Source organism: Hesperophylax consimilis, chromosome 5 (genome assembly GCF_061612785.1).
Source record: "Hesperophylax consimilis isolate HC1 chromosome 5, BYU_Hcon_1.0, whole genome shotgun sequence".
Classification (NCBI taxonomy): domain Eukaryota; kingdom Metazoa; phylum Arthropoda; class Insecta; order Trichoptera; family Limnephilidae; genus Hesperophylax; species Hesperophylax consimilis.
Genome location: NC_142840.1, coordinates 3,236,658 through 3,248,943, shown reverse-complemented (window position 1 = coordinate 3,248,943; position 12,286 = coordinate 3,236,658). Strand labels below are relative to the sequence as shown.

General features: G+C 30.3%; 1 protein-coding gene across 2 annotated transcripts in view; it reads right to left on the bottom strand.

Moving 5' to 3' along the window:
• LOC149423424 (phosphatidylcholine:ceramide cholinephosphotransferase 2-like) overlaps window positions 1–12,286 on the bottom strand; it is a 165,601-nt gene that overhangs the window by 135,152 nt on the left and 18,163 nt on the right. The window contains exon 2 of one of the 2 annotated variants that reach the window (XM_089631536.1): window positions 9,167–9,235. The exons of the other annotated variant lie outside the window; for it this stretch is intronic. Within the exon in view, the coding sequence (XP_089487662.1) occupies window positions 9,167–9,235 (69 nt within the window). The remainder of the gene's footprint in view (window positions 1–9,166; window positions 9,236–12,286) is intronic. 2 annotated transcript variants of the gene reach the window in all.

The window sequence follows — 12,286 nt, the reverse complement described above, 5'->3', positions numbered from 1 at the left end:
CGTTTACATTAATGCAAGTGAAGACAGCAATATTTCGTGCTTTGATTTGGTTGAAACTCTTGATATATCTGACTGTAATGTAACCATAGACGATATTATATCTAAGCTGAAGAGTCTTGATTCCCGAAAATCCGCAGGACCTGATAATGTTCCGCCCAGGTTTTTAGTAAATTGTATGCATACATTGTCATATCCTATTCATAAGTTATTTACAAAGTCACTCTCATCAGGTGTATTCCCGGACCTTTGGAAGTTTAGTCTTTTAACGCCCATTTTCAAAAAAGGTAATAAGAGCGAAGTAACAAATTATAGGCCAATATGTATAATGTCTACTTTACCCAAACTTTTTGAAAGCCTAGTACTAGATAAGTTGATATCCCGAATCAATCGAACCATCTCTCCCCTTCAACATGGATTCATTAAAGGTAGATCTACTCTTACCAATTTGATATTGTACACGAATGATATTGTTAATGCCCTTAATGCATCACATCAAACTGATTCCATATATACTGACTTCAGTAAGGCATTTGATAAAGTAAACCACAAAATATTATTACGTAAACTAAAATTGTTGGGAATAAGAGGGAGCATGTTGGAATGGTTTAAGAGTTATCTATTAGGAAGGTACTTAGCAGTCAAGATAGATTCGTTTACTTCTTATACATTTGCTGCCTCGAGCGGAGTACCACAGGGATCTCACTTGGGCCCAATATTATTTTGTTTGTTTATCAATGATATTGTTAATATTTTTACTAATGTTAAAGTCCTGTTATTTGCCGACGATCTGAAGATATACAGAATAATCAAAGACGATGACGATCGCGCAATTTTGCAGTTGAACCTTAATAAACTATGTGCGTGGTGTTCTGTCAATGATTTGCAACTAAATTTAGGTAAATGCCAGATTATCAGTTTTTACAAAGGCAAAAATCCACTTAATTTTTCCTATTTTATGAATGGTGCTAATCTTCTTCGTGTATCACAGATTCGTGATCTTGGTGTTATATTCCACGAGAGTCTACAGTTTAACGAACACATCGATGAAATAACAAGCGATGCGATGAGAATACTAGGTTTTATTTTGAGAATGGGAGCAAATTTTAAAAGTATGTCAACATTAAAACATCTGTATTGCTCGTTAGTACGAAGCAAATTAGAATACAATTCCACCGTATGGTCACCGTACTACAAGGTCCATTCTCAATCATTAGAAAAGGTACAAAATAAATTCCTTCGGTACATTAATTTTAAAATGAAAATTCCAATCGAATTTATAAATTACAATAACTTGCTTGCTGAAACTAAATTTCTTAAATTATCTGATAGAAGAGTGTTAATTGATTTGCTATTTTTATTCAAAATTATTAAATCTTTAATTGACAGCCCTAATTTGTTGGAACTTATTTGCATTAATGTTCCTGCTAGGCAAACTCGCAGTAAAGATACTTTTAAATTTAACAAGAACCTCAACACTAATTATTCTATTTTTTCACCAATTCCTAGAATTCACAACCTTGCGAATAAATACTGTGAACTTATAGATATGTTTGGTTTTGACAATTTTGTGAGCTTTAAAAGGCAACTTATTTCGATTTTATCGGCTAATAATTAACTTTTATAGCTTTAATAATTTTATTACATCTTCTCCCATTCGAAACCTTTCAAGTAAATTATATCCATATTTGTTTGTTTTTTATTTGCTCTACTATACACTTATAATTGTATGCATATACCTACTAACTACTTTTTATACATAACACTATGTTCCATCTCAGATCTTATTATTTCTTATTCATGTCGATATTGCTAAATTCTATTAGTTTTTGCTTTTTACAGGTGCAACTCTTATTTTGTTATTTTTTTTTTTTTTTTTTTTAAATCTCTGTTTTAATGTTCTTTACCTCACGAGTAAGTTACACTCTAATTTATATTGGTTTATCGATTTGTTAAACTCACAATTAATACTGGGTTTAAACACACCCACTTACTTACTTTTTATGTTGAACTTTCTTTTACTTACTATTTCATGCTTGGGTATATTTTATATTGAATCCATCTTATTAGTGTTTTGCTAATTTGCACAAAATTTTATTATATGTGTTGCTTTCTTACAATTAACTCCATTTATCTTCTTATGTTCAATTATTGTAATCAATGTAAATGTATATTTTCATGTAAAAGCCCATTAGGGCGTAAATAAAATAATAAATAAATAAAATAAATAAATAAATAAATAAATGAAAGACAAGTTGGCACAACACAGGTAAGTATTAGTATACGATAAGTAAATTGTATATTGTATAGAGGAGTTCAACCAGCAAATACTTATTTGGGCTCAGGCTACAGTACATTCAGCAATTATAATTGTCACAATATTACACAAAACATAATTACAAACAAACTCGAAACATACCTGTTGGCAGTGGTGCAAAACATTTTCTAGCGATTTATAAATTAAGTAATATTCTTGTAATTTAAAATATATATTTATATATATATATTTTTTTTTTTGCTATTATAAATGTACGTAAGTTTTTTTATTATTATGACAAAAATAAAAGGTACACAACAATTACATACAAAAGAAGTAGGTATTATGAAAGTAGTTACAGAGTATTAAGTTTATTATTATTAACAATTCAAAATATGTATAAATTATTATTATATTGGAGGCACTGCTGAAAACCAGCTACATTCCCGGAGAGATCCGGAATGCATAGCTGAGCAGTGACATTTTTGTCAATAGAATTTATGTTAAAAATATGTAAAATTTATCTATTGGCAAATAAATGTTATTATTATTATATCCCTCCCACTGCAGCGCAAGTCGAGATACCAGTTGGATTATTTTCTAGTTATATTACACAGGGAAATTTAGTTCAAAGACCATTTGATTCAACTATCCTTCCATCAAGGAAATATCGAAAAAGTCACTTTGAAACGAGGGGAAATTATATACTTTCAGGGAACCTGAGGGGCGAATCTCGTTCAACTTAAGGATAAGGAATTGTCCTTAACATTAAAATAAATAACTTTTCTGCTAACTGCGATTCTAGTTGTCTCTGGTGAACCGAAAAGTCGTTAATTTTAAGGCCGGAATCGCCCCTCTTGTCTGTAAACCTAAGCGAAAAATTTCTGGTTTTTATTTCGGTCGATTTGCAAAATCGGTAGCAAATAGAGCGTTTGCGAAAAAATAATTACCAAGAATAATCGTCCTGTAAAGTAATATTATGTAGTAATCATAAAATATATGTGCACAAAAATAAATAACTGGTGACAGACACCAGTCTGAAGATGGCCCTAACAGGCTGAAACCGGTCACGGTCAAATAAAAACAAGTGGAAAAAAGTTTAAAATTGTTTTCTTCATATATATTTATAATGGAATTCCACCACGAAATAACAGTTTCAAATATTAAAATATTAAATAACTTATTCATTTTGTAAATGGTAGTTGACGAAGATACGAAGACACCAAAAATATAACAGTGAACCGCTGAATCAAGGCCCACCAAGCAATGTTCACACAATGATCATCGTTAATTTAGACATTTATATTCGTAACTACAACCGGCAAGGTACAATACTAATTACCAAGATATACCGGAAGCGTCATCTAAGATCGTATTAATGCTTTAAAAAATCACTGTTCATTATTATGACATGTAATTGTGATACGAAATAACATGCATACTAAATCATTATTTCAATCATTTCACCGATGGGGGTTATTTTTAACGTAAATCATAAAGATTTTTTGATACATGCAGTAATGATCTTACAAAGAAATACAATTCACCTATCCTTTTCAAGAGAAAGTAATACAGTTACAGCAATTTTTTTTTTTTTTTTTTTTTTTTTTTTTTATTAAATATCAAAAATAATATACAAAAATCAAAAAGTCCCAATAAACTACTTTAAAGTAGTTTGTCATTGGGTGCTTTTAACTTAAACAGATTATATCAAATGTATACATTCATATCATGAGAGGTGTAATACAATAAAAATAAAAACAAAAAACAATTAAAGCATATGCAGTTAGAAATAGTTTGTATTAGAGTCTAGTACAAACTATTTCTTTCAGCTAGCCAATTTTTCAACAAAAATTTTCTTTTTATATTTGTACATTTTTTGATTTCTGCAGGTAACATATTTAAACAATTTGGTATCATGTAGTCTAGCGTTCTTTTTCCATATTTGTTTACATGCTTTGGTACTATTAGTCCTTCATTTAATGTAAATCGAGTATTGTAAGTGTGTTCCAGTCTATTTATGTACATAGGGCTATTTATGTGCTGAAAAATTATTTTATACCACATAATTGCTCTTACCGAGAGGATTTTCAGATTTTGATATAGGTGTGGAACATTATGCCTTTGTTCATATAAACTTTTATGAGCTAATAATTTAACAAGAGAATTTTGAACTGCTTGAACATGATTTATATTTGTTTTAGAGGAAAATCCCCAAGCTGTAATTCCATACCTTATGATAGATTCAGCTAGTGATAAATAAATTATTCGAAGTGTGCATATTGGAACATAAAATTTTAATTTATATAATCTACTAATAATAGATCTCAGTCGTTCACAGACTTTATTTATCTGTAAATCCCATTTGAAAAAACAATCAATAATAACACCTAAATAAACATATTTTTTAACCAGTTCAATATTTTCACATGTACACAACGCAGGGATACCAACATGTAGGCAATCTGAATTGTGTGTTTTAATTTCGGGTATAATAGTATTTACCTTGGCATTGGGTGATCTAATGTGTATCAATTTAGTTTTTTTTGCATTTATGATTAGGCCAGAGTCGTGAGACCATTTTAAAAGTTCAATGTAATCTTTTTGTAAAAGTTCAATACATAATTGCAAATCACTACAAGAAAACACCAATGCAGTATCATCCGCGTACACAAAGTGTTTTACATGTTTAAAAATAAATTTAATAAAAGATACATAAATTATATATAAAATAGGACCTAATATGGAACCTTGAGGAACACCTGCTAAGATTTTTCTTTTTTTACTTAAAGTGTTCAAAAGCTTTATTTGCATGCACCTGTTGTTCAAATAATTTTCAAATAGCTTTAGAAGTTTCCCTCTTATTCCTATGATTTCTAGTATTTTCAACAATTTTTTATGGTTAATAGTGTCAAATGCCTTGGAATAATCTATAAATAAGACTAATACATGATGTTTATTATTTAAATTATTATTTATCAAGCTGGCAAACTTTTGAAGTAGCACTTCAGTGCCCTTTTTTTTTTGGAATCCATATTGGTTAGTATCAATAATAGAAAAATCTTCCAAATATTTTATTAATTTAATTTGAATGTATTTTTCAAGAATTTTTTCGAGTGATGGCAAAATACTGATTGGTCTATAATTACCCAAAATGGTGTGATCACCTCCTTTATAAATGGGTCTGATACTACATTGATACTACATTTTAAATCATCTGGAATTTTTGCTTCAAATAAGATTATGTTTACAAAATGGGTTATAATTGGACCTAATGTTAATATATGTTTTTTAATATCGCTCATTCTGATATTATCGATTCCAGGAGAAGAGCTTTTAAGTTGCTTCACAATGTTTTCTATATCAGCAATTTTAGCCCTAGGTAGGTACATGCTTTGAGGCATCTCCTCTGGTTCAAACCCAGTTGTCCTGTGATTACATTTATGTAACATATTGCAAACATTGTCAGAGAAATAATCAACAAAGTCATTTGTTACGCTTTCTTCGGTCCGATCTTTCATCAGATATTTGGATGCAACTTGGTCACAATCATTTTTACATTTCTTTCCTAAGATTTGATTACATTCGTCCCATGTTTTTTTTGAGTCTTGAAATATATTTTTGAATTTATCATTATAGTATGAGGTTTTTAATTTTATTAACAATTTATTTAAAATATTTCGAAAACACTTATATTCTTTTTCATAGTATTTATTCGTTGGAGCATTTCTCCAACGTTTGTATAAAAAATCTCTTTTTTTAATTTTATAAAGTGCATCAGTAGATATCCATTCATTTATGGCATGCGGTCGGTTTTTTGATTTTTTGCTTATTTCAATTGTGCTTTTTTTATACAAGTCATCAAAATAATTTTTAATTTTCAAATAAATAACAGAACATTCGGTTTCCTTTAGAAGCGATTTCCAATCATAATTACAAATATGTTTATCAACCAGTTTTTGCGAAAGAATTTTAACTTTATTATAATCATTTGAGTTTAAATTATCTACCGAGTTATAGCGTATACTTATAGCTGTTGTGTTGTGATCGGCAATGTTATAGTCACATACACATGCGAAGATTGTACTGGTTAATCCAGCGGGCAGTTTACCGCTTATTCGCACGTAGAAATGATCGATACATGAACTATTTATTTTCTGTTTAACAATTACTTCCCTAGTGACGCCATCTATACATTTTTTCAAATAGTTATTTGTAAGAATATTTTCATAATTTATTATGATAGGATCATTTTTGTTTAATAAATTTAAATTTATGTCGCCGAAAAATATTACACTTTCATTTGATTTAATATTGTTTTCAAACACAGAGGATATTTCTGACAAAAATGATAGCTTATTTAGATTCGGGGGTCGGTATATTGCTAAGACATTTAAAGTGCTCTTATTTGGAAGTGTCAATATTCCAAAAACGTTCTCAAAAAATTTGGTGTCCAGAAATATTTGCGAAAAGGAAAGGTTATTCTTTATATATAACAAGATGCCTCCACCGGATTTTTGTTTTCTACAATAGTGATACGAATTGTATCCGGGAATATCATAAAGATTAACAAGTTCCGAACGAATTGCCGTTTCGCAAAGCATGAGTACGTCAACGTGATTTAAACAGTCTTTAAAATAAACATGAAATAGGTCGAAATATTTACATATTGACCTAATGTTTAGTTGAACAAAATTAAGTTTACTTGTATCACATTTCCTTGAATCTTGCTTTTGAAACCATTCACGCAGGTTATTTACTTTACAAAAATTAATATCATTGTCATCATCTATGAAACTAAAAGACATAATGATTTAAATAAAATATTTCCAAAAACATTCATGGTTAGATTATAGTATTGTTCAGTATAAGGTAGGTTTAATAATTTGCACCAGTAAATACATACTGTACATTTTCTACATGAAATATATTTTTTTCGTTGATTGTATTTTAATTGATAACTAATTGATAATTGATAATTAATTGATAACATGATAATTAATGGATAACAATAATTTATTTGTTTCATTCTCCATTTGGTAACGATTTGTAAGTAAGATAGTGTGCGTGATTTTACGCCGCTAAAACAAGTATTGAAACAGTAGTGCAGATTTAAATGGGAATATTGGTATTGCGGTGTATATAAACTATTATACTCTTTATTTAAAATATAATAAAATATTACACTTATAACATTCCGTATAAAAGTAAAAAGTTGAAATACAGTATTTATTAATAGATAATTTAGATGCAAGGCAATGGACATAATAGTATATGTAGAGTAGGTGTATAGAACGTATTTAAATAGTGTAGGCCTATAAACAATGATTATAAAATGTATTTTAATATTCTGTATCTGGTAAAGAAAAGTGTGTAACTTTTGATGTGTTAATTTAATATTAACAAGCATCTTAAAAGAAGAAAACTTACATATCACATACGCATGTAAATAAAATTGATTATCTTCATTAATTATCAAAATACTACAATATAACAAAAGATTCTTATTTAAAATATATTGTTGCATTTTTTTTGATAAGTAAAAATTAATATTCAATATTTTGTTCAGCAATTGCGAGCATTTTTTTATATACCTTACAGTTGTTTTTGTCATTTGCCCTATGATTAACTGGAAATGTCATTTTATATTTTTCATTTTGAGTGCAACAGTTTCTGCAGTTTGGTTGTTTGTCCTTGTTCCCGCATTCGCTGTATGTGTGGTCGAGACCGCAGTAGCTGCAAACAGGCTTTTCTTCCTTCTCTCTCTGCAGACATCTTGCAGCACCGTGTCCGAAGCGTAAACAGTGGTAACATTGCATTACTGGATTTGCGTCTTCAACAAAGATTCTTTGGTATCCGATTTTAATTTTATCTTTGTTTAAGAGTATTTTCCGGGTTTCACTCTCTACTTCAACCACATAGTTAGATGTATCATTAAATTTATTTTTAATTATTTTCTTGACGTTGAACACAGGTTTATGTTCCTTATATAGGCTTAAATATCTTACATAGGCTTACTAAATGTCTATTCTCACTACAAAGTAGTTACATCTGTGTACTCGATGACGTAGGGTTTGTTGTATCGGGATCCCAGACTATGACGTAGGGTTTGTTGTATCGGGATCCCAGACTATGACGTAGGGTTTGTTGTATCGGGATCCCAGACCATGACGTGCAGTAACGATATTTTCCTTATTTCTGGATTTTCCATCTCAGAAAGTTATGTGTAGATATCGCTACAGACGTATTTTGTAACTTTATAACTTACCCGAAGTTTTTTTAAATACATCTATTTGAATTGTAATTTTGTTTTCGGTTATGAATGAAGGCATCTTGGAAGCGGTAATTACTCATTTTCCGATTTACGATCGAGCTAAAACTCGACAGATATACTCGTTGTCAATTATAATGCATTCAACTTTCATTGGCAATCACGTACACACAAGCGGACACACACGCGTTTCTACGAAATCGGATGACATTACAGAAGTTCATATTCGAAATAAATGTCGGTACTTCCCGATCGACATTTGGCGAAGTTTGTATGGTTGGTAGAGTCGACTCCAGTTTCTGGTTAGGAAGGATAAATCTTTTTTTTGTTTGTTTTAAAAGATATTTGAAAATAAATAGATGCATTTCATTTTTTTTAAACTATTTTTTACGGGATGTTTTTTTATTAGATTATTTAAAATAACGGAATATCGTAAAATATCATATCTCTGCAAGCTATTGATAAGTAGGCATATACGATGAACTCATATGTCTGTGGATGAACTAGAGTAAGATAATTAATGGTGAATTAAGATTTTGCGCACATCGCAAACTGCACTGAAGTAACCTAATTATTTTGTACAGGTATGGTTAGGTGATAGGTAATTGATTAAAGTGCGTGCAGGAGGGCAAAAAAATTACCTTCATTGTAGATCACTTTAATATCTCTGGAGCCTTGGCGGGCGGACTTGGGGCGGTTCGGCGGATGTTCTGAAAAGGTGCCACAACATGTCATTGTTTTATCAACGGCTCGCTCGTCTGTATTCTGTAATGTGAGACCTCTGTGCTAACAGACGGTGCAGTGTGTTTACATTAGTGCATTATGATGTGGTGATAACTGATAAGGTCCAAGGTGCGGGGCAGACAGCTGACAGTAGGCGGAAATGATAGAATATCGCATCAATTAATATATAAAAGGCACTATAACACGGTTTTCTGGTGCAAACATATTGAAATATTTGTCTAAATTAAGGCCAGCTAGCCCCTTTTACTTTTCAAACGACAATCTTTTATCAAGTTTACCCTATCATTAGAGCTGGTACAAGGGCGGGGCAACACTTTTAATTGTTACTTATTTATAGACACATAAATGTTCCTATTGTTTGTTAGTGTTTTAGCTCGATGTTAAACCTAACTAGGTCCACTATAAACTGTACTAAGGTTAAAAAAAATTGTAAGCGGGAATCATTAAAATTCACTGAATATAACTCTACTTGTTCATCATATAAATAGAACAGCGTCATAGGAGCCTCAAAAATTTTACCTCATATGAGTGTTTAAAATATTACCTGGCTATTATTTGATGTCTTGTTTTTTCTCGGCAGGGAAAAAAATGATTCCTAAAAACAAGATTTACCACGCATCATGTTAACCCTTTTAAATGAAACAAGAAACTGATATTTTAAGGCGATGCACTACGTCGTGTAATATTTTAAATTAAGCCGCTATCAATAACAACCCTTACGTAGATGGCGATAAGGTTTAAATTCCCGCTTAACACCATCCGCCTGTTTTGATTTATGCAAGAAAAAAACATGGCCAAAAAGTGCCTTTTATTTTATTTTGTGGATGTTCAGGCATTAATATTTATTTTTTTCTCGATCATTTTCTAAATAACTTAATTTGCCACATTATACAATAAAATCATAACCGAAAATGGGTTCGTAAGTAGGAGATTTTGAACTTTAAAGCAGTTTTCATAGGCCTTTACATTATTTTTTTCTGGGCTTATAAAAAGACTTATCTAAAAAATACTCGATTATTTTAAAGGTCAAGATGTATTCTACTCGCTGTATTTAATTTAAGCATCTGAAACATTTCTAGGCGACCAAATTTTCAAACAAAAAACACATGATTTTGCATTACTACGTATGGCATCGCCTTAAGTAAGAGTAACTATCTTACCCGTTCTCAAAGATTTCTGAAAAAATGTCACCTAACTTTGAAATCCGTGGCATCAGAATAATTCGTACCTGCTCTGTCGACCACAAGAATTTCCAAATGCATTGGTTTTCGGTGTATTTATATGTAGAAAAATGTTTTATTTCATAAAACAAATCATACTATTTCATCTGTCGGGATCCAGTGTGACCATGGCACCCTCAATGTTGGGAATGTTGTGAGGTGATAAGACTCTGCGAGGAGAAAGGGAGTGACAAAGAATAGAGAACGGTTTTGTCTATTCATTTCTGGTCACTAAATATAATTTAGTCAATTACAATCAACTTTTCAATTATTCAAAATGGTGGTATCTCACCAGGGAGTTACAGAAAGTATCTGCAACTGTATCAATTGCTATGTAAAAGAATTCATTCAGATTTTTAATCGCAATTAATTTGAATTTCAACGGTACAGAATCATAGCAGATAATCAGGAAATTTCGAAGCAGGCTGGTGTGGTTGGACATCATTGCATGTTTTAATGCGTGTAACTACATATGTGATGCGGTTCAAAAGATAATATTTTATGGATTTAAAGATATATTTTTTTAAATAGTTCATATATATGATGATTGGAGTATCAGAGTTATTAAAAAATAAATAGAGAAACATAAATGCGACAGTAAATTGGAAAAAGGAAGACTAGATTTGTTTATAACCGCAACCTATTTCAGATTATTTTCCTAAATAATCTGCAATAATTTTTGCTGTTTTATTTAAGATTGGCGACTCACGACAGAAATACCAATTTTGAGACGATATTCTGAATGTTGAAAAGTGAGGTTAGTTCCAGTTATTTATCGCTTTTGTTTTTATTCGTAGAACTATATTTAATACATATTTTTAAATTTAATGTAAATCAAATTTAATAATATTGTTATTAAGTTCTGTGAGTGTTTTTTGGTTTTTGTAATTGTTACAGCTGTTTCGGCTTTCAAGGCCACTTTCAAACTGTGGTTATAACCACGTTTAGACGACTTATTTATATGATTCTATTTTACCTCCTATCAATGTAAAATGATTCATTACCGGTTAAACCGATTTACTGACAAAGAATTGTGAATAGATTTCATATTCTGTGGGGGTATTTTTAAGTCTCTTTTCCCCACATTAATGTTATCTTAATTGTTTAATAATGATGTTGCTGCTATCAATTTATTTAAATGTGTTATATTATTTAGGTTTTGTGAACGTACTTAGACTTAGAAGCGGGGAATAAATAATTTTCCTTAGTTTACAAATGAATGTTACATTATGATATTGGTTCTTTTATTTATTTCTAATTGTACAAGCAAATTTAATCTAAGGCCCTTTCTTTCTATGTGTAATGGTTTTTCACATATAGAAATATTTCTTAAAATACATTTAGAACTTAACAATAATATTATTTAATTCGATATACTTACATTAAATTTAATTAAAAAAATTTAAGTTATTTATGTTTCCGTTAAAATAGATTTTTGTTCAAATTGGAATATACTTCCATTATAAAAGATACCAGAGGCGTCACATCCACATACAGTCCGAAAGAACAAAATGTTTATTGCAAATATAATTTTTTTTACTGTATTTTTAAGGCACAATCCATTTATTTATTAACTCTTAGCCACTTAGAAACCTCTAAAAAGACGTTCTCGATGAGCATAAAGGCACAATACAGCAATGAGATATTTAAATTACTATTATTATTAAACAATTCTAAAAAAAGCATTTGCCGATACATGTGAATAACGGCGGGTATGATATCCGACTACACCAGCGCCAACGGCTGATTCGTTTCAGATTACTTTCAAGAGGGAAGACGTCCAGGAAGTCGCCGAGA